General features: G+C 42.8%; 1 protein-coding gene across 1 annotated transcript; it reads right to left on the bottom strand.

Moving 5' to 3' along the window:
* Positions 1-202: 202 nt before the first annotated feature.
* cdyl (chromodomain protein, Y-like) lies at positions 203-18124 on the bottom strand. Its single transcript, XM_080542837.1, has 7 exons — positions 17845-18124; positions 6245-7076; positions 5485-5747; positions 3564-3736; positions 2837-3047; positions 1652-1795; positions 203-756 (listed from the first exon to the last, which is right to left on the bottom strand). Exons 1-7 carry the CDS (start codon positions 17866-17868, stop codon positions 598-600), a joined length of 1806 nt encoding a protein of 601 aa, XP_080398963.1. The 5' UTR covers positions 17869-18124; the 3' UTR covers positions 203-597.
* Between the last annotated feature and the right edge of the window lie 6351 nt (positions 18125-24475).

The following is a 24475-nucleotide window of genomic DNA, read 5'->3' as shown; positions in this document are numbered from 1 at the left end:
ATAAATCTTAGTTATAGAGCAGGTTGCACATTTTTTAATATAATGGAAGTGAATGGGGTGCACCAGATGGCAAGTGCAACTCTCTAAATAACTGGGATATTGAGCGTATTGACTGGATAAAAGGTATTTGGTTGATCACAGACATTTGATTTTAGAGTGAACTAAACCTTTAATGTATATTTCATGGAAGGAACAATGCAGGCGTGTTTCAACGGGTTTAATTAATTTATACTATTCATGTATATCTGTTAATTTAGAACAAAAACATTTTCCACAGAAAGTATTTGATAAGAATTACTGTAAAGCCAAAAAAAGAAGAACCACTGCCTGGGTGAATTGTCTACAACAAAGATATCAGTTGAACCAAAATGTATAATCAATCAATTGAATCAGACTTTTTGTACGTAGCACTTTTTCATATGCTCAAATCGTTTTATGTTGATGACCACTACCAATGTGTAGCACCCACCCAAAAGTACTTTGAAACAAACAAGAACCGTTTAAGTTTTTCCCTGTGCACTTTTGTTGTGTCATAAATAAATTCTGATTCATGTTGATACAACATCTACCCTAAATCTATCCCAAGCCATGTAAGACTTAAAACTCGTCGATCTTCTTCTGTATGTATTTAAGGATGGAGTCTGTCCCTTGTGAGGAACCCCACACTCTCTTCAATGCCTCACATTCACGCTCGTTTACTTGCTCCAGGGCAGCCCGGTTTGTGTTTCGCACCAGTGCTTTGGACTCCCGCAGGACCTACAATGCAGCAAGCAGAGGTCCCCGTCAACCCCAAGGGAAACAAAAGAAAGAAGGAAAATAATCAGCATAACAATTGTTTTTATCCATTTAACAAGGACAAAGGCAGTGCTAGGGTCAATAGGCAAGTGAACAACAGCTGCAGATTTGTGCAATGTCTTCATAATTTGCACTTTTCTTCCACACACGTGAAGTATTATTTGAGTCCAACAAAATGCAAAATAACATTGAGGAAAAAGTTTGGATGGCCATCATTTCAGATGGACAGCATAGAGTAAAGACCTGCATCACTATACTGGGAGCTTTCAAAAAGGACATACAGTATTTGTGCGCTTTAGGAGCCTTTATTCACGGTTGCTTAATTGCCACCTAGCATTTCCATTGTTGTCTGATGAAGGGCATTGCTGATGGGGTATGTTTCCCAAAACCAAGCAAATTCACACAAAATGTGCCCATCTACAGCATGCCATTTACTTACAGTATCCTATAAATGTAGGTTATGACAGTTCACCTGCTATTTACAACGACTGCAATGGCAGATTTTTATATACAAAGGCAATTGTACATCATGAGAATTTAATTTTTAAAGAAATGTAATTCGATTTAATGATAAAAGCATGTTAACGTTATGTTAAAGAGACACATTAAAGAGATAACGATTCAAATGGACTCTACAGTATGTTAGATGTGGTGTGGAGTGGAGAATGCATGAGCATACAGTATGTCTGTGTGTGTGTGTTGTTGTATATGGATTTTGATGAGACGTAAAAGGAGAGAGAACAAAAGACTAAATCAGGAGGACGAGGGGTGGGGGTGGAGGGGTGTGCTGTGACTGTGGAAAAAGATGCCACAAATTATTTAAAAACGTCAAAATCAAAGGAAAAGGATGACTTACAACTGAATTATAAGAGACTAGCTCCCTAATGCGAACCATCACCTCCTGCGTGAAAGTCCCCGGCCAGAGCACCTGGGACACCAGGCCTTTGGCACAGGCCTCCTGGGCCGTCAGCTTCCGCCCACTCAGTAGCATCTCGCTGGCCTGGAAGAAGACATCATTAAGGTGAAGGGGAGACATCATTAAGGTGGAGGGGAGACATCATTAAGGTGGAGGAGAGGCAATTACGTGAAGCAAGCCAAGGGAATAAGGAGGCGGGAGGAGCGAGGGAGCAGAGAGGTATAGAAGGCGATATACACCTACAGGCCTACGTCCATTTATTATGTTGAGGATGTACTGGTGGTATGAGGGATTATCCCTGAAAACTGCTATGCCGGTTATAATCAAATCAGTGTCTATTTTCACCTATTGGTTATTATTGAGCATGGAATTGATCATTGTCCCTCTTCTCATGTACTGCTCTGGCTATATCGGTGCAAAGTTTGTGTTGGTCTGGGAAGACAGATTTTGCAGTGACACCAAATTACCAGCAACAGTCTTTACACATGGTTTAAGCGGTGTGCGGCACTCTTTAACAGAAGCAAATTGGTGCCCATGTTGTCTGCTCAAGTACAAGCAAATGCCTCCAAACTCGCGGTGCTTCATCATACAGCAAGACAATGACCCCAAACATACTGCCATAGCACCTAAGGAGTTTTTCAGGGCCAGAAAGTGGAATGTTCTTGACGTCCTTGCCTTATTTAAATCCAATTGAACACACTTATTTGCTGAAGCTTTTCGGGCAAAAAGACTTCAAAACAAACAACTGAACATGGCTGCAGTCCGGGCCTGGCAGAGCATCACCAAAGAAGATGCCCATGTCTAGTGGGGTCAACGGGTCGCAGACTTCATTTGGACATTACATTAATCTTTCCAAATACTTTTGGCAGCCTAAAATAGGGAGTGACTATGTTGTTGTTTCCCATGTTGACAAAAAAAGAAAGCTCAAATACCTCAAATTAATTGTTTGATTTCAAAACCTGACTGAATAGAGCCAAAAGAAGAAAAATGGTTTCACTCCGATGTTTCAATTTCATTTTTCAAAAGATCTTTGATATCATTCCTCATTTTATTCCATGCATTACAATGAGCCCATCCTCCGATGTCTACCTCCAGCAGCCTCCCCTGCATGACACGGGAACTCACCGAGGCTACACCCATGATGCGAGGGAAGGTGAGGGAGGAGCAGGCATCTGGGGTTTGTCCGTATGTGGTGTAGGGTGTCTGGAACCAGGCTCTCTCATTGGCCCAGACCACGTCACACAACGGGAGGATTGAGGCCCCAAGGCCCACTGCTGGCCCATTCACGGCTACAACGATGGGCTTCTTGAATTGGATGAATGTGTTGACAAATGTCCTGTGGATCAGAATGAGAGACTGAGCATATCACCCTTTTATCCTTAAGAATCAGACCAACAGCACAACTTCTGGTTCAAGGGAGTGTTTTATCTTTCTACTTACAAGATTAACATCACTTTTTCTGTTGGGCATTTAATAATCACTCTTGAGCATGTGCTATCAATGCCTATGGTACAGAAACATGTATCAAATTGTAGATTTTGTTTAGAGTTTCCATTGAATTGAACAAAGCAAAATTTGTATTTTTTTAGTTTTCACTGGGCCTGGAGTTTGATAGCTTCGAAAACACCAAATACCTGGTCAGAAACCTATATGCATAGTATAGCCAGTATAGCCTAGCCTTCACACATTGTTTTGATGCCACAACACGTTACAAAAGGGCACGGTATGCTGCTTCATGCCAACTCTTTGCAGTGGTTTGCACACACTCACATACATTACTAAATAATTCCCTGTGTTGTGCTCAAGACAAGCCATGAGTTAAATATGAACTATGAGTTCTCCATCTCTGTACCTAATAGTCTCTGCCATCTTGATGCTTTCTTTCTTCCTGTCATCGGTGAGCCGTCTCATAAAGTAGATGAAATCCAGGCCAAAGCAGAAGACACTGCCCACCGCACTCAGCAGGACCAGCTTACTGTCGTCAGCTGCTGCAGTGGCCATGGCGCTCTGCATCTCTTTCATTACCTGAAGCAGATGAGAGGGAGATTGATTGATTGATTGATTGAAAACTTTATTAGAAGATTTGCAGAAGTAGGTACATGAAAGTACATATTACATACAAGGTCACCTAACAGGATAAAAACCCAAGAAAGCCACTGGCTTATTTCAATTGGGGTCCTTGATGAAGGGTGCAGATGAAGGGTGCATTTCAGAGGTATAGAGAGGAGGCGGTCGAGTTGACTCACAAGTGCTAATGGGATACCGGCAGTAGCTCCCCAGTCCAAATTCTAAAATCACTCACCAACTGTCAACATGCTCCGGTTTTGGGAACAGCTCATGTCAGCCTATCCGCTCAGCGAATCTGATAATATTGACATTCTAGAATGCCCATTCAGTAAATAGTACTGACATTGTTTTGCTTACTGACATGACACTCAGCCAATTTTGTGAACTCGGTTCGGCAAAATGTTCATGCATAATGCTTCAAATGAACTCAGACCCCTCTAAAGCACTATAATGTGGTGACGTCCATCATTTAGAACTCCCCCCCAACGTCTGTGTCTCGTGTGGCACATTTGCGAGGGATTATGCGAAGTCTGTGTTTTACTGGAATTTACGGACATCCCCCAGGATATGATGTCATGGCTCTGTGTAACATCCGGTTCATGAACAAGCACAATAGGCTTTGGTTAGTTCTCAAACACGCAGCAAAAAAAGGGGGCGGATAAAACAAACTCCAAATTACCGAAATTGCGCTGGACTACTATTATCCCAGGACCTACAGAATCAGCAAAATAGGGTAATTTGTGGTAAAATGTTTACGGACATGGCCGATTCGCACGGGATAAAGAACACAGATGACCTCCGGAATGATTACATACGGATGTCACCACATAATACTAATCCCGTGCGTATAGGGGTTAAGGCGAACCTAACTTAAACCATATTGGGAGGGGATCTGAGTTCTGTTCACTTTCGATTTTTGAGTGCAATGTAAGCACAAAGCATTCTCAGTCCTCGTCATTGTAAACACTGTGTCCTATCCTGGCATGACTCTCCCTCGGTCTTTGCCGTATACGTCACATACTCAATCAATGTGCAATTACCCAAGGTGCAAAGCAGTTAATTGGCCTGAGTTTCAATGAAAGATGGTGCAGTGAAAGCAAAGTGGACTGAGACCTCATCACTGTTAAAATTGACCAGCAAGGAAAATTAGTCGTCATTCAAACAGAAGGGCAGTGTGAATACAAAAATATGATTTCTTAGTTCTTTGACTCTTTTTTTCTCCTCTCCTTTACTTTTTGAGTTTGACTTTAAAAAAGGGACTATACTGTATGTGAAAATACCCTTAAAGATGACTGATTGGTCCTACTACATAGCGTATGTTTAGCTCGGAAAATTGGTGAAACTCAGCTTAGCAATGTACTAACAAATTTGATTTATTTAGTCCAAAAGGCACTCAAAACTATTTATGGTTGAAATATGAATATAGGGATCAAATATCAAGACTATTACTAATTCAGTGTTTGCAAGGGTCAAGCTATGGAAATGCTATTAAGTATGTTTAAAAAGAGTTAAAGATGAACTGCTGCAGTGGCTAATTTCATCTTGATTTTCCAAAAAAGCAACTGAGAATTTGTTTCTTGGAGGTGTGTGATTAGATGTACCATCCGAAACCCCACCTTCGTAAGATAGAGGATATAAGATATGGGACATAGGATATATAATGACTACTGATTTTTTTGGACAGCCCTAAAAGACTAATGACTCACATCAGGGTTGAGCGAGTTGTTCTCAGAGGACTTGGTGGAGAGCAGGATGTGTGTGAAGCCATCCTGCTTCTTGACAACAATGTCCCTGTAGCGATAGGCGCTCTCTGTCTGCCGGACGCTGATCCGAAGCCGCTTGTCGAAGGCTGAGCGTTCCTCAAAGCGTCGTTTCCCTGACACTCCAGAGGCACTGTTGCCTCCTGCCACCGCACCCTGTAGGCTGGCCACCCCATTGGCTGCCAGGGCCTCCCTGATTGTTGATGTACCTGGTTAATATAACACGTTAATAAAAACATGTTAAAGAACACGCATGCAGAGATGGAAATAGGAAGGATATGATGGCTAAACAGTGTCATGAAATCAGCACAAATTCCGGAAAGAAATGAAGAACTTGGAATCTAATGTGGATATAAGAAAGCTTGAGTGAGGACACATATTTTCAGGAATGTGAAATATAATAATAATAATTCTCAAACAGACAATAGAAAATCAGGAGGATGCTACTGTCTGTATACACTGAAGGTGGCCAGTCCAGCTAAAATAAGCAATTTTAGAGATAAAATAAATTTTTCCTCTCAAACATTTGTATTCCTACACTGTGTGGAAATGCTGCATAGAGCACCTTGAATAGAGTTGCATACTATCCTTACTCAACTTTAGCCCTCATACTGATATTATTTGATATTTGAACTTACCTTACTTGAACCAGATCAGAGTTCAATAATCACATTACAATAAAGACACAGTTCTTTCAGTCTTTTACCTTTGCCATTGAGGGTCTGTATCGCTGCTGGTGTTATAGGGACTTGTGGAAGAGCCAAGAGGATTTGGGCCTGGGTCCTAGGGCGGGTCCCCATTCGTGCCCTTTCTTCTCCCGGCACCAGCAGCACCCCCAGAGGCTTCTCTAGCAAGGCCACCTCTGGGGGAACAGAGTCTGGCTCCTGACCCCCTTGCTCCAGACTGTGGGCCGCCTCGCTCGGGGACTCCTCAGAGTCGGCCCGACTGTTCATTGGGCTCTTGGGCACCAGGATTTTGATCCCAGACTTGGCCAGGTCCATGCTCCGCCGTGCGGTGCCGACCGGAGCAGCGGTGAAGCCTGTGCTGGATATGGCACTGTAGGTGGAGCGATGGTAATTTTCACTTGTGACGAGCTGCTGTGGATCCATTTTAGTCTCTGTGTCACTTCTGTCAAGTGGTGGCAACTGCTGCTGCTGTTTGGAGCCAGCCGTGGCTGCTGTGGTGGGTGAAAAAGCATTCCCAGGAATTACTAAGGCATGGCTTCCTGTGTGACTGCTGCCATTGCCGCTGCTGACACTGTACGGCTGTGGCCTGCAGATCTGCTTGCGGGCGTTGTTGCTGGAGCCACCATGACTGTGGGTTGCGGTGCTGGGGGAGCTGCGTGTGGAACGTAAGAAAGTGCTGTCTCTCTGCCGTACACTTGGTTGGCGGTTAAACTCATGGATGAGCTCCATACAGTTGGAGAGGTTTGCCTCACGCTCCCAGGTGTCCGTCTCACAGCTATAGCCCCTCCAACGCACCAGGTACTCTCTCTTTCCCTTCTTAAGGCTATTCCGTTTGTCCACGATTCTCTCAACCTAGGGAGAGTTTAACACAGAAGAGTTGGAGGTGGTAACGATTATCAGACTGATAATGAATCATGCAACCAAAATGCACAAATCAAGAAAACATACAAGAATGTTCATTTAACTGTATGGAACTGGTGTTGCATTACCAGTCCATTGTGACTTTTTGTCTGTTTGTTGTTGTGTGTGTTTGCACTGGAGGTATTTCCGCAGTACTGTCACGCCCCCTCCCCACACACTCACCTGGGGCTCATCATGCTTGATTTAATGTTTGTTTTTTTACTACAGTATGCATTGTGTGTTGCTGTCTGTCTGACTCATTCTGATGAGGGCCAGCATGATGGAAACGTCAATCTAAATATTTGTTATTAAACTCTTTATTGTGAGTGACGGGCCTATCGTTCTCTATGTAGGTAGTTTCGGCCAGTGGTTCTCAAGGGGTCTCATAGCCAGGGGGTCTGCAAAATACTGCATTAATATGATTCTGTTTATCACTATGGAACAGGTCTGAGGAAAAGTTTTAGAATTAAAATAATCCCATGGCATCTAAGAGTACAAATGTGATGGTAAGCACATGCTTAATCTGTTACTATTACAGTGTTTCCTCCAGGAATTTTTACCATGGTGGCGGGTAGTGCTGACCGCGCGCGCGCGCGATTTTTTCGCGTGCACGCGCATGAAACGCGCACGCGCGCTCAAAACAACGACGTCATTTCAGCCAAAACTCGAAAATAAAATGTTTTCCTGTAAATTAAAAACAAGGGTAGTCCGTCCGTCCGTCCCTCTCTGGAATGGAATGGAATGGACTTTATTTGTCATTGCTACAGTACAGGTACCAGACAACGAAATGGTCCATTAAATAAAATGACACGGTTCAAATGTTCACGCCGGCAGTCCGGCTCTCACACATACTGGCAGCGTCCCGGTCTGACTTAGCTCTCGTTTGTGCACGGCTTTCTTTCTTTCCTTCCTTCCTTCCTTCCTTTATGTGAAGTGGCCGGTCCCGGGCACAGCTGCCTCGCATCCGCTCAACGAGCCCGGCGGTTCGGTGCTGCGCTGATTAGCGGATGCGGGACAGCTGTGTGAGCGGATCGCTCCATCTCTCATCTTGATGAAGATGAATGATCTTTATTGTCATTGTAACAGGTACAACGTAATTTAAATGAGGAATCACAAAACAGTTTTGCAAGCGCGTCGCTTCGCGCTTGTGGGTGTGTCTAGCGCTGTGAAGGTCTGAAAAGCGGCCTAAATTTTTTTTTTTTTTTGGGGTTGAGAAATCTGCATGGTGGCGGAGGAAATTCCATCGTGGCGGACCGCCACGATGAAATGCATGTAGAGGAAACACTGTATTATGAGGGGGTCCTTGGAAAATGTTCTACCCTGTAAGGGGTCCCTGGCCCCAAAAGGTTGAAAACCCCTGGTTTAGGCTACATACCATAATCTCTATTGAGATTTTGGGGGCGAAGGAAGCTAAAAGTGGGTACTTATATCAGCAAGTCCACATTTCACATTGTGCAACAGCGGCATTGAGGTAGCTTATACTCGCTTATCGCCGCGGGGTAAACCTTAATGGCGTGCTTGTATTGAACACTGGCCTAATGTATCGGCATTATAACTGCCATTAGAAACTTGTCTTAATTGATGATGTAACTCCTGAAGGCAGCAGCAGCAGCATGTATTCGGAAGTGTACAGAAACATCTTGTCCAGAAGCAAATGCCTTCAAATCCATTGTACAGTAAGACAATGACATACTGCAATATCAACTACAGAGCTTTTCCAAAAAGTAGAATGTTCTTGACTGGCCAAATCAATCTTTAGTTGTATGCATTTCATTTCCGTGGTAAGATCTTAGGCAGAAATACCTCAAAACCAACAACATGTGAAAATGGCTGCAGTACAGGCCTGGTAGAGCATCACCAAAGGAGATACTAAGCATCTGCTGAGACTTCAGGCAGTTATTGCATGCAAAGGATTGTCGACCAAATACTAAACATGAGTGCTTAATTTGGACATTATATTAATCTGTCCCATTACTTCGGTGCTGTAACAGGGGGAATGAGGATACTTTCTGAATGGTGAGACCAACATGTACAAAAATTGCCTTAAATAAAAGATGACAATCTATACTTTAACCTCATAGTAATTGCCAATTTCATGTCAAAATGTGCAAAAATACATTGAACAAATGCTTCACTAGCTGTTTTTCCATAAAAGTCAAGCGAATTCCAAAATGCAAATCATGAAAATGCGAATCAGAAAATGTGAATTATGAGCGTTTCCATTAACTGGTTTAGAGCGAATAAGCTAGGCTACGTAAAACGTAATTTCGTCAGAGGATGACGCGGTATAGGCTACGTGTCTACGTTACACATAGTTGTGGAGTAAGTAAACAAACAAACCAGGAGAGAAAATTGAGAGAGGAATTAGTTTCAATTTGACAGGAATTCAGGATTTAGTTTCACTTGGGCAAGTTTTTAGGCCTAATAATTCTTGCATGTCAGCTAGCATTGGCCATGTTGCAGACTGTCCAGAGACGAAGGAAAGTTAGTTAGGTAGCCTAATTGCGTCAGAGTATTTAGTCAGTATTGACATTATAGTTTGATGTAAAGAAATCTTTTGAAAAGTACAATAAAGCTTTATTTATTTTAACAAATATTGTGCATCTCAACTACCAGCAGCGTGATATGTAAACATACTATCTGTAGACTCTTCGCTGCTTCAGACTCTTCCACTTTTTTCAGATCCTTTGTTGAGCATCTTGTTTCCTGGTCCTGGTATATTGTGGCATTTCTTTGCCGTTTGTCAACTAAGTTGTTTAGCAGACATGTTTTCATCAAGCGTAAGGGAATACCCGGGAAGACGCACAGAGCAGAAACAGCTGACAGAGTCACGTGAGTTGAATGTTCGCTACGTCAGAGTTTATTCTAATCGACCTTGTGCGAATTAGAGGAAGTTTATTCGAATCAAGAGAGAGAGGAGCGCGCAGAATCAGAGATGACTGCCTATTGTCGCAAGCCTGTAATTGCCGGAGAGACATAATAAACCATCATTGGTCTTGCTGCACCAATAATCTATTCAGGTATGGCCATTCAAAATTAGTGTGGTATTGGCCTTTCAGTGATCTTGAAAATGGCCTTCAAGGATTAAAAGACAGAATCTGTGATGGGCCTATAACTAACCCTAACCCTTAAGACCTGCTCTTGCTGTCAAATGTGCTTTTATTACAAATGGCACAATTCTTTCAAAATGTGGCCTCTAGCTGCCACACTATAAGGAGGGAACATCTACTGTTCTTTTCATTGAGTGCAGCCTAACCCTCTTGAGCTAAGTGGGTCCCCCAAATCGACCAAATATTGTGAGGGGTACACCTCCCCACATTCGTGAACAAATGCTTATTTAGCAAAGGTTTGTTCATCTACAGAAGACTTGGAAACTTGGGCTGCATTTACACCGCAGGTCGTAATGCCTAGTTCCGATTTAGTGAACGCCTGCTTACACCTACTTTTTCAAACGACTCATATCTGATATCTGTGCTTACACTGGTAACACTTGAAACGACCCGCATGCGTACATCGAAAACGAAAGTAAACAATGGACGCAAACGAGGCAGAAATTATAATCTATTTTATATATATTATAATATAAAGCCATTGCTTTCCAAAGTATGTAAGTATGTAAGTAAGTAAGTAAGTACTCCGCTTTGCGTCGTTCCTAACCACCCCGTTAGCTGTGCCGATATCCACGATATACCACGGCTTCTCGTTCCATAACGCTTAATCAGCTGGCGCAATATGAATTGCGTGATCAATTTGACCATTTGCTATTAATATTGGTCTTAAAATTCTGAAAAGAATGATATATAGGTTTGTGTAATAAAAATATATAGTTTAAAAGATCAAGTTGAATTTCATAATTTGCGTTCAATTTCTGCATAGCAATGACCACTTGTTAGGTCTAGATTCTATTGAGATAAACTCCAGTAATTCGCATATGTAAACCTTGCTTGATCACTTCTGAACCATACATGATAGAACATACATGATGAGCCATGGGGTTTGGACCATTGTTTTTTGCATACAATTGTGATCTCTATGTGATGGACATATTTATTTTAATCTAAAAGTGAAAGCATAAGTATACGCGTGAACACCCTACACAAGGTGGTATCAGTGTAAAACACTTACCGTGTAGTAGTCTCAACGCATTTGTTTCGGGAAATTATTACCGTATGTACCAATAACATTGGCAATATTCAGATTTTTCACCTCAGACATGTTACCGAGAGCCAACAGGTGCGTTCAATTTAGGTCGCCGAATGCAACGGATGGTGTAGTATATTGCTATGTTTAGCATAGATCTGGGATTGATTGCTATTGCCTCCGTAGCATTACATCTTGACAATGTTATCATCGATTGACTAGTGTGGTCTAGTTGTTGTTGGAATGGTGAATAAAGACGCACGTTGAACGTTGCTCCAGAGACCAGAGTCATTATTATTATAAAGTGTATCTTGTAAGTCAGAGAGAACAACAAGACACAACATGGTGTCAGAAGATGTGACTTCTTCACAAATATAAGGAATTGCGAGGCGCCGTCGATCTACGCAGAAACTTTGTGGAGAACTATAGTTAGCTATCGACCCTGTGCGACGTTCGTTCGTAGTAGCTAGCGAGTGAGCTAGCGAGTAGCATGGAACAGTTCAAGCCTCCCGCGCCGCTCATGCTCTCTGGAAACGTGAGTGAGAATTGGCGTCGGTGGAAACAACGTTTTGAACTGTATATGATTGCCACTGGTGCAGATGATAAAGATGAGCATGTGAAAATAGCCATCATGCTGCACACCATAGGAGAAGAGGCATTAGAGGTATATAATACATTCACCATTGATTTTGAAGACCCAGCATACGAGACAATGAAAGAGATCATGGATGCATTTGAAGCATACTGTATCCCCAAAAAGAACATTGTTTTTGACCAATTCTGGTCCCATTCTATGTCAGAGGGAGTTAGTGTCGACAAGTTTGTGACTGAACTCCGTCAGAAATGCAGAGACTGTGAGTTTGGTGCAGGTGAGAATGACACATTGAGAGACAAAATGGTGTTTAGCCTAACTGATCCTCGCATGAAAGAGAGACTATTGAGAGAGACAGACCTAACCCTGGACAGAGCACTAACCATATGCAGAGCTGCAGAAGCTGCCAAGTCACAGCTGCAAGCTATGGGGACAGGGCACGCAGACGCCCCAGTTCAAGCACTGTCCAGAGGAACTACTAGCTACTCTGAGATGAGAAGAGGATACAGAAAACAAAGATCGTCAGGAAGAGCAAATGAGCAGACGGACAGCACAAACACATGCGGGAAGTGTGGAGGGACACACCCGCCCCGCCAATGTCCTGCCTTCGGGACCACATGCCACAAATGCAACAAGAGAAACCATTAGTCCAAAGTGTGTGGCGCACCACAGCATGGGACAGTCACAGCAAGGGACGTCAGTCAACTTGAGAGCGAGGTAGATTCTTTATTTGTAGGCTCAGTGTTCTGTGTTAGGGTAGATAAGATCACGCAGCAGACAGACAACGCGTGGTACACCACAGTCAACCTCAGAGACACCCCGGTCAGATTCAAGCTGGACACGGGGGCGGAGGCGAACGTGCTTCCAATGTGCATTTTCGAGGAGATACCGGGGCCCCCACGACTAAAGCCTACACAGACACTTCTCATTGCCTATGGAGGAGCACGCCTGAAACCGAAAGGAACAGTGACATTCACGTGTGAGACACCCAATAGAGCAAGAGCAAATCTATTTTTTTTTGTGACTGCACAGTCCACCACGCCCATCCTGGGCAGAGAAGCGTGCGAGACACTGCAGCTCGTGAGGAGAATAGAGACGCTTGCAGTCAAGGCACCAGCTACAAAAGAGGAGCTGGTGGAGCGGTACGCATCTGTCTTCAGTGGCCTGGGTGAGTTCCCCGGTGTGCACCACATACACACAGACCCAAGTGTGGCCCCAGTCGTCCACGGATGCAGAAAGATCCCAGTCAGTGTCGTGGACAGACTGAAAACAACCCTGAAAGAGCTTGTAAAAAAGGACGTCATAGCACCTGTGACAGACCCGACCGAGTGGGTGAATAGCCTCGTCATCACTGAGAAAAAGAACGGATCACTGAGGGTGTGTTTGGATCCTCGTGATCTGAATGAGGCAATCAAGAGGCAGCACTACTCGATACCAACCCCGGAGGAAGTCCAGAGCAAGCTCTCTGGGAAGTCAATATTCACGATCCTGGACGAGAAGGACGGATATTGGCAGGTGAGACTTGACGAGCCATCATCTATGCTGTGCACATTCAGTACGCCGTGGGGAAGATTCCGCTTTAAGAGACTTCCTTTTGGCATCAAGTCCGCCAGCGAAGTTTTTCAGCAGAAAAACTGTGAGGCTTTTGGAGACATCGAAGGAGTCCATATCATCGCAGACGATATGATAATCGCCGCCGCCACAGAAGAGGAACATGATGGCATCCTTCACAAGGTCATGGAGAGGGCACAGAGAGCCAACGTCAAGTTCAACAAGGAAAAAATCCAGTACAAAATCAACACCGTCAGATACATGGGCCACGTCATTACACCAGAGGGAGTGAAACCGGATGACACAAAGGTGACGGCCATCAACAACATGCCGCCACCAGAGGACAAGACAGGGCTGCAGAGGCTGTTGGGGATGACGAGGTATTTGGCTCAGTATATCCCTGATGAAGCTTCAGTGACTGCCCCGCTCAGACAGCTGCTGAGGAGAGATGCAGCTTGGCAGTGGAACCATGAACATGATGATGCTTTAATCAAGCTGAAGTCAGCCCTCACCAACGCCCCTGTGCTGAAGTTCTATGACCAAGCCATGCCTCTCACCATACAGGCTGACGCGTCGAAAGATGGACTGGGAGCTTGTCTTCTCCAGGAGGGGAGACCGCTGTGCTATGCCTCACGAGCTCTCACAGAAGCTGAGAGAAACTACGCCCAAATAGAGAAGGAGTTGCTGGCGATAGTGTTCGCAGCCAAACGCTTCCACCAGTATGTTTACGGCAACACTGTTACAGTCCAATCTGATCACAAGCCACTTGAAGTGATTTTTAAGAAACACCTGAGCAAAGCCCCAGCAAGACTACAGCGCATGTTGCTCCAGCTTCAACGGTATGATTTGAAAATAACATACACGCCAGGAAAAGACATGCACGTCGCCGACACCCTTTCCCGCGCGTTTGTCACCGAACAGGCCGACAGTGGAAAAGAGGACCTCTTCGAGGAGAGAGTGATCCACACGATGGAGGCTACTGCTGCCATGAGCTCAGACATGCTCAAGATGCTCAAAGAAGCCACAGCAGCTGACGAGACACTACAGGCAGTGGCTGAGAGACACCGCAGCGGCTGGCCCCAAAGACGACGTAGTGTGCCCGCCAGTCTCTACCAATACTGGCCTCAGCGGCACATTATCCACATCAGGGACGGACTACTGATGACCGGCGACAGAATTGTGATTCCTCAAGCCGCCAGACAGGTGATACTAGAGAGACTACACCTCGCACATCAAGGTATCCAGAGGACAAAGGCACAGGCCCGACAAGTAGTGTACTGGCCGGGAATGACTCGTGACATCGACAACGCAGTGGAGAGATGCTCTCCGTGTCAACAACTCCAACCACAGAACCAGAGAGAGCCCCTCATGTCACATGATATCCCTGAGATACCATGGCTAAAGGTCGGGGCTGACATCTTTGAGCTCCAGGGCCAGTCATACCTTGTCGTGGTGGACTATCTGTCCAAGTACCCAGAGGTGCTCCATCTACCTGACAAGACCGCTCACACAGTCATCCGCAAGATGAAAGCAGTCTACGCGAGGCACGGGATCCCAAAAGAGCTGGTAAGCGACCATGTTCCTTTTGCAAGTGCAGAGATGAGGGAGTTTGCAGCATCCTGGGGAATACAGCTCATTCACTCCAGCCCTGCATATCCTCAATCCAACGGTCTGGCAGAGAGGATGGTGAAGACGGTCAAACATGCACTCAAGAAAGCTTTGCAGACCAACATAGACCCCCATCTAGCCCTGCTAGCATTGAGAAACACTCCAATAACAGGCACAGATGTTTCCCCAGCTCAGGTGCTTATGGGAAGAGTACTACGAAGCACGCTGCCCTGCTCTACAGCTGTTCTACAGCCAGCTACCCCGAGAGGAGTTCATGCCAGGCTGAAAGATCTCCAAACCAGACAGGAGCACTACTACAACCGCAACTCACAGCCCTTACCTGAGTTTGCTCCTGGTGCAACGGTTCACATGGAAACAAGACGTGGATGGATGCCAGCCAGAGTCCTAAACCAACGAGAAGAGCCACGGTCATACAACGTGAGAAGCCCGTCTGGTGTTGTCTTCAGAAGGAACAGACGTCATCTCAGGCGTATTCATCCAAGTCTGCATCAAGAGAGAGATCCTGAGCCACTGGAGCAGCCTGCACCTGTGAGCCCGCTGGGAGGACCCCCAGAGTCACCGGATCATCCAGCTCAGCACCCGTCCTCCTGTGAGGGCGAGAGCTCCACTCCTACCTGCCGCACCAGAAGTGGCAGAGCTGTGGCGCTTCCGGCAAGGTATCAAGACTTTGAGATGGGCCAACGCTGAAGGTTGTGCTCCACCAGGGTTAAGTACTGGTGACCTCTGACCCTTAGTTTAGTTAGTTACTAGATGATAGTTGGACACATTTAGAAAGTGTGGTATGTTTACAGTTTGATTTTACTCCAAGTGAAAGTTCACAAGTTACTTGACAAGTTATAGTCAGGTCTGCACTGTTATTGTTTAGATCATATACATTAGTAGTGAGTACAGTGAGTACAGTTCTTAAAGAAGATCAATCCATCGACTGAAGCCATAAGGCCCAGTGACACTTATTGTCTGTTTCATCTTTTCAGAGACTAATTTTCAGTTGACCCAAGAGAGACTTTTAATGCTTAAAAGGGGGGATGTAGTATATTGCTATGTTTAGCATAGATCTGGGATTGATTGCTATTGCCTCCGTAGCATTACATCTTGACAATGTTATCATCGATTGACTAGTGTGGTCTAGTTGTTGTTGGAATGGTGAATAAAGACGCACGTTGAACGTTGCTCCAGAGACCAGAGTCATTATTATTATAAAGTGTATCTTGTAAGTCAGAGAGAACAACAAGACACAACAGATGGGAGGTTTTCCCACCGGGGCAGATGGAATGGTTAGAATGGTTGATAGAATGGTTGAGAGAATGGTTGAGAGAATGGTTGATAGAACGCATAGAATGGTTGATAGAATGGATAGAATGGTTGATAGAATGGTTGATGGAACGGATAGAATGGTTGATAGAATGGTTGATGGAACGGATAGAATGGTTGATAGAATGGTTGATAGAATGGTTGACAGAACGGATAGAATGGTTGATGGAACAGATAGAATGGTTGATGGAACGGATAGAATGGTTGATGGAACGGATAGAATGGTTGATAGAACAGATAGAATGGTTGATAGAATGGTTGATAGAATGGTTGATAGAATGGTTGATGGAACGGATAGAATGGTTGATAGAATGGTAATGGTTGATAGAACGGTTGACAGAACGGATAGAATGGTTGATAGAATGGTTGATAGAACAGATGGAATGGTTGATAGAACGGATAGAATGGTTGATAGAACAGATAGAATGGTTGATAGAACGGTTGATAGAATGGTTGATAGAACAGATGGAATGGTTGATAGAATGGTTGATAGATAGAATGGTTGATAGAACAGATGGAATGGTTGATAGAATGGTTGATAGAACAGATAGAATGGTTGATAGAACGGTTGATAGAATGGTTGACAGAACGGATAGAATGGTTGATAGAACAGATAGAATGGTTGATAGAACGGTTGATAGAATGGTTGATAAGAATGGTTGATAGAACGCATAGAATGGTTGATAGAATGGTTGATAGAATGTTTGATAGAATGGTTGATAGAACGCATAGAATGGTTGATAGAATGGTTGATAGAATGTTTGATAGAATGGTTGATAGAACGCATAGAATGGTTGATAGAATGGTTGATAGAATGTTTGATAGAATGTTTGATAGAATGGTTGACAGAACGGATAGAATGGTTGATAGAACGGTTGATAGAATGGTTGATAGAACGGTTGATAGAACGGTTGATAGAAGGGATAGAATGGTTGATAGAACGGTTGATAGAACGGTTGATAGAAGGGATAGAATGGTTGATAGAACGGTTGATAGAATGGTTGATAGAACGGTTGATAGAACGGTTAATAGAACTGTTGACAGAACGGTTGATAGAACGGTTAATAGAACGGTTGACAGAACGGATAGAATGGTTGATAGAACGCATATTCCGACCACTCGATGCAGCAAGCGACATACATTGATTGACAGTTGATTCCAGAACAGGTCTTTCGCTAAAGCAATGAATATTATTTTAAGTTCAAGCACACAATTGTCAACGAGGGAGAATATGTCAGGATTACAAGCAAAACTGATGTTAACTGTTGTTTTTTCTGGGCTGTGGGGTTACTCGGACTCCCACTAGCTGGCGAACAACAAAGCGATGTACAACAAGGAAAAAACAATATGCAGCTTTCTAAACATGATGATTGAGGCTAAATTAGCTAGCTAGCTTTCTGTTGTTTAAAAACTCAACATATACGGTAAGCGAAGAGGAAAACGCACTCGCGTTTCTTAGTTCGATGTGATTTCGTTTATTTTGGGCAGCCTTCGTACCTCATACATCTCTTCCGAGGCCATGAGTTGCACTTTTTTTCGACGCTTGGGATGGGGTAATCCGCAGGGATTGATGAACACTTCTCCTGCCTCCAGACAGTTGAAGCCCTCACACAACACAAACACTTAGCTAGCTAGACGTCTTCGGCCTGGTTACACCCCAGTTCCTCGCTGCCTCACCAAACCCTCGCTTGATATGGTGGTTCTGTCCGGCATGAAATGTCTTCGCTGCTATCTTTTAGTGTTTGACTCGCTAGCATCTTCATAAGTAGCAACAAGGAGGTTTTTGTCAAACAGAGTAGTGTACCTCCAGAGAGGGATGTTACCTCGGTAACTTTGAACTCTCGTCTCGGGCATCGACACTGGGGATGAAACGCTTCACAGCGGCAAGTCTTTCCTAATCGAACTCAGAGAAAGTGATCATGATGATGATAGCCTATGTAGGTACAGGATTTTCCCACCCTAACAGTTTTCCCCACTTTTACACCCATTTCAAATGATGAAATGTAGGCTACCCCTTTCTTATGATGAATATGTCTTTTAAATAAAAAAAATTACGGTGGAATTAACTGTCTAATTAAAACAACAACAAAGCGGCCACTTTTTGGGTAAGGGATGGGGCTGGACACATGTAATAGACAGAGATATTGATACAAGGGGGCTGACCATCCATGATATCAAAGTTATAGTTTTAATGTCTTCATGTTTTGAAGAGTTTTATTCCATTGTTTGTAAACAAACACTATCATTAACAAAATGGATGTACAGTACAGGCCAAAAGTTTGGACACACCTTCTCATTCAATGTGTTTCCTTTATTTTCATGACTATTTACATTGTAGATTCTCACTGAAGGCATCAAAACTATGAATGAACACATGTGGAATGATGTACTTAACAAAAAAGTGTGAAATAACTCTAAATATGTCTTATATTTTAGATTCCTCAAAGTAGCCACCCTTTGCTTTTTTGTTGTTAATAAAATAAAATAAAATTGTTGTTAATAAAATATATAATAATAATATTATATATATATATAATAACATATTATTATTAACACATATTATATTTAATATTATATATGTTATTAACAACAAAAAAGCAAAGGGTGGCTACTTCAGTGAGAATCTACAATGTACCAAATAGTCATGAAAATAAAGGAAACGCATTGAATGAGAAGATGTGTCCAAACTTTTGGCCTGTACTGTACCTATTACAGATTGCCCCTTTAAAGTAGTGCAATTTTCATAGAATATGAGTCTTTGAAGTACATCACTTTATGGAATAAGTAGTGTTGCATTGATTGCGGGGTTCTGGAGAGATGACAAATACATGATTGCATCAATGATTATAATTCCATGCACAATTTGTCAATTTAGCCAACATTCCATACAATAACTGTATGATTGCAAATTCAAGTGGCCTTTAGGAAGTAACTGTTTAATAACTTTTATTTGTATAGCACTTTTCCTAAAAGTAAAGTAAGTTTACATGTCCTAACAAATGACTTGAATGAAGTAGCCTAGTTTTTGTCTTCTGCAGTATGTCCTGCAGCACAAACGGCCAACATGTTTTTCACATTATTAGTGAGCTTGCCTCATCACTATAGATCTTCAACTAATTTATTTAGAGGTGGGACGCGATTAAAAAAGAAAATCTAATTAATTAGAGGCTTTGTAATTAACTATTCAAAATTAATTGCATTTTAATCGCATATCAATAATTGACACTAGAAGCAACAGTTTTCAATTCAAATAGATTTGGTATACGAGTGAATCAATGAATAGACATAGGCCTATACATATACATACATTTAAAGCAGCAAAATCCTGTTAATAACTTTTTCAACTTTGATTCATCATCTGTACCTTTAGTGTGCCCTTAACAGTAAAGCATTTTTAGTTGTTTTGGCTCTACATTACACACTGAAAGACCGAAAGCTCAATAAAACATAGATTTTTGCACAGTTTTGAGTGTGTGGATGCTACTTTTTTTCATTTTTTAATCAAACAATCACTATGAGGTTAAAGTACAGATTATCAGATTTTATTTGATGGTGTTTGTGTCGGCTACCTATTGGCTTCACTATTCAGAAATAACAACCCCCCCTTTTTTCAGGGTACCCAAAAGTGTTGGGACAATTGGCTTGACAGGTGTTTCTGGTTTGTCAGGTGTGTTCTGTCAATGCACAAACAGTATTTGTGCAGTCATAGGAGAGCTCTCAATGTCTAGTATTGATTCTATGCTTTGTATTTGCCTTTGTAGTCTGCTATTGGTGTCTGTCAACATGAGGACCAAAGAGACATCAATACAAGTCTGGGAAGCCATTATGAGGTTTAAATATCAGGAGAAAAAAATCTGAATCATAGCCAGAGCCTTAAACATAAAAAATCAACAGTTCACTAAAAGGAAAAGAAAGCACTGGTGAGCTCAGAACTCGCAAATGGCTTGGTAGGTCAAGGAAGACGTTTATGTAGTGGATTACGCCTAACACACAAGGGGGGTATTCCACGAAACTCGATTACAGCTAATTCCGGCTTGTTTTCATAATTTCAGATAATTTCAGTTTGAGTTCCCTTCCCTGAATGTGGCTGGAATAATTCGCTGTTTGGTTGCTTTGCAACCAATCCTTCAGAAGAACAAATGTGGTAGCGACCAGGTTTACAGTCTGGTTTAAGTAATAAGTGTGTCAAAAATGTCTCACCGGTGGAAACTAAATCCCGAACGACAATTCCTCCACTGTCTTTTTGGAAATATTAGGTCCCACCTTTTGAGTTAGATAGATCATTTGATATTTTGATAGTATGCTAGATAGATAGATAGGTAAATGGACTGCACTTATATAGCGCTTTATCCAAAGCGCTTTACAACGGCCTCTCATTCACCCATTCACACACCAATGGTGGCAAGCTACCATGCAAGCCGCCGGCCCGCTCACTGGGAGCAATTTGGGGTTCAGTGTCTTGCCCAAGGACACTTCGACATGTGGCCAGCCAGGGCTCGAACCGCCGATCTGCCAACCTTGCGATCATTAGACGTCAGCTCTCTCGATAGATAGATAAAAAGGTGTAAAAAGATAGGTATGTTTATCAGCTTGAACTTGAATTTCCAGTGAAGTAGCCGCCATCTTGTTGTGACAATTTTGTTTATCCCGCCCTTTCGTCACTTTGATTGATCCAAAGAAGGTAACCAATGGCTGTCATCATTATTACAACCCAGTATACAAACCTGTCTACAGTGTTATCTGCGTTTGCCATGCATGTCAGTAGAATTTGGTAATATGATTAATTAGCATATGATTAATCGTGAGCGTTAGGGCGTTAACATTGACAGCCCTAGTTATGAATTAAAGTCATGCATGGAAAGATAGCATAATTCGAACACTTCATAGCAAAAAAAAATCGTAAAACTTAAAACACCGGCTTCATACATGACACACACCAAAGTGCTGAAGTGTGGATGTTGATTACATACAAGTGTGGATGTTGATTATGCACACACTCAGGGCCGCTTTTAGGGGGGGCTAGCTGGGGCGGTGGCACAGGGCCTCGCGCTTTGGAGGGCCTCGCGTGAGGCAGGGTAAAAAAATAAATAAAAAGATAAAATAAAATAAAATGTACCCTGGCTGGCGAGGCCCTCCAAAGCGCCAGGCAAGGGACCATATTATTATTTTTGCCTTTAATACATTTCTAAATGTTCACACATGTGATACTCATAGTCAATCATATACAGTATCTAAAATCTAGCATACCTAGACTGTGAGGACAGGGAGATTCTTAGCAACAGTCCTTATATAAAAACAGGGCTCTCAAGTCTCACACATTGGGCGTGAGACACACGCATTTCAACCCGTTCACACGCTCACACGCCACACCTTGTATTTCTCACGCAGAGAAATTACCAGGGGCGCCCACCAAGTTGCGCCGCTATTTTTAAAAAATAGAACAGGTAGAGAATCAAGTGAGTTCCCTCTGGTTCCCCTAGAGTTTGTGTGAATTGATGTCACTTATCAGATCAGACCCCCGCCCCCCCCCCCCCCCCGCCGCCGCCAAAATCTCACTCTGAAAAACTTGAAAACTTGAGAGCCCTGCATTTATATCGCTCCACCTAGCGTTGCGTCAACGTCACGTTCTACCCGCTCCACCAAGCGCGAGGAGCGCGCGGTTAAGTTCATAGCGGGAATTTTTGAATCAGGACCTATATTCTCTTACGACAATCATCAATTATGGGTAAGTATAGCTAGCTAGCTTAATTTGTCCACATCTGCTAGCGGCTTTAATAAACTTATTGAGGACACAAGTTGGGTTGTATTGACATAGAGCTGAATGTCGTACTTGGAGCTCTAGTAAAAGTACCTCAGAGTAATGTAATTGTGTTAGGGTTAGGGTTAGTACCTCAGAGTAACGTAATTGTGTAGCTAGCTTTTTATTTTTTACGTCAGGAAAGTACAAGGGTCTGTAACAGGCCTGCTCTACAGTAACACAATCTCACGATAGACCGCGAGACCAAGGTTGCCAGGTGGGGCGGGTTACCATGTAATGGGGCTACTTTTGATCACACTGGGCTGGGGGGGGGAGAAAGCATTTGGGCACCTGCCCAATAGTAATTAGAGTTTTTCTGATAATCTAAGGTTTTGGGCTTTTTTATTTATTTAATGGATTTAGTGGTTTTTACACTGTGGTTAGGCAGGAATATGTCAATCCCATCTGGCAACCCTGTTTGGCGGCTTTGCGCTGCGGCTTTGCGCTGATATGACAGATTCACCGCGGGGATTAAAGCCACACAACACAAAGGACTTCAGTTGAATTCTATATTCATATAGTTTTATATGTTTATATATGTTACTTTGAACGTTTTAAACTGTTATACTACACGACGGTGTTAACGATGGAGGCAGTTACAGGTAAGACTGACCATTAAAGTCTGTCAGATAAAACCTTTTTCCCAAACTGTTCTAGCCAAGTGTTGAGAAGCTAACTAGGCTAGCTAGCACAGCCTGGCTGGTTTCTATGGTGATGATGTTACTATAGCTACAGACAGTAGAGTTAGCTCTGTTAGCGACGAAAACAGGCTTAATATATACACGCATTGGGCGTGAGACACACGCATTTCAACCCGTTCACACGCCACACCTTGTATTTTACCAGGGTAACGCCCACCAAGTTGCGCCGCTATTTTTTAATAGAACAGGTCGAGAATCAAGTGAGTTCCCTCTGGTTCCCCTAGAGTTCAGAAGGCCACGCACCAGCTAATCAAATAAAAAAAATATAGCTACCGAACAGCCAATCAGAAAATAATAGCATTGCTGTATCCGGGTAACATTTTGATATTCCCGCTACAACAAACAACGTTCTGATTCCAACGACACGGGCTGACTGGAGCTATTGATTCAGATGCTCGCTACACAGAAGAGGACAGATTATTTGAATTGATCATTCACATCTCGAAGTGGCTACAGACTGGTCGACGTGGGAGAAGACCATAATCCTTTGACGCTGAGACTGTGTGTGTGTTTTTTTTTTTTTGACAAGGTTGTCAACAAATTGATGTCATTTATCAGATCAGAACCCCGTCCCCCCCCCGCCGCCACCAAAATCTCACTCTGAACTCTGTTCAAAACTTGAGAGCCCTGTAAAAAAAGTAATTTCCCCCTATGACACCTTACGTGAATTTTGGGCGCGCCGCGCGTTGACACTTGTTGTGCATAGTGACTGCTTAGTGCAAACGTACAAAATGCATAGTAATTGGCCAGTACATATGGACTCTACAGTTACAGATGTGATCATTAGAAGAGGTCCCCCAAAGATGAAACCTGGATTTAGTTATCCTAAAAATATTGAGAACAGAAACTTTAGTGAAACTTTATTTCTCAGAAAACTACCAAATGGGGAAAAAACTCTCAAAAACGGGACATGTCTTTTTGCTTTTGCTGTAAGCTTTTCAACATAAAGGATAGGCCTACATGGTGGTGAGTAACATCTCTATTCATGTCAATAATGGCTTGTGCGTATTTAATGTTGGGTATGATGACTGCTTTATCCTAAATCCTAATCCTTTACGAGTATAACAGGTTTGAAATGAAACAAACATGGTTGTAAACTATCTAAATAAGTAGATATTCTATTGTCTATCAGCACAGCATGTGAGCGCATTTCTTGCAATATATCGGTGCGTGCGTGTCGCGCGGTTATAATAGTAGCCTACATCATTATAAAAGGCCTCGCAAATCTGACTTCGCACAGGGCCTCGCATATCTCCCAAACGGCCCTGCACACACTACACACCACCAGACATGGGCTAGGGCTATGGCGACTCGCCGGTGACCAACCGTTTGCCACGCATGTCAATTTGTGTTCAAAAAATTACGAGTTAAGGTTTACAGATTAATCGCGAGCGTTAACGCCTTAACATTGACAGCCCTAGTTACAATATTTATTGTGTATGTATATTCTTTTTTTTTTTACACAATAGCAATACATAATATGTATTGTATGTATAAGTTTTGCAATGTTAAAATTAATGACATATTATGTTATTATTATTATCATTATTATTATTATTATTGTTATTGTCATTATTCTTATTATTGTTATTATTATTATTTTTACATTACCACCACATTTAAAAAAAAA

Source organism: Nansenia antarctica, assembly GCF_963989245.1.
Source record: "Nansenia antarctica genome assembly, chromosome: 12".
Classification (NCBI taxonomy): Eukaryota; Metazoa; Chordata; class Actinopteri; order Argentiniformes; family Microstomatidae; genus Nansenia; species Nansenia antarctica.
Note: the sequence above shows the minus strand (reverse complement) of the source record. Positions and strands in the feature narration are given on the sequence as shown.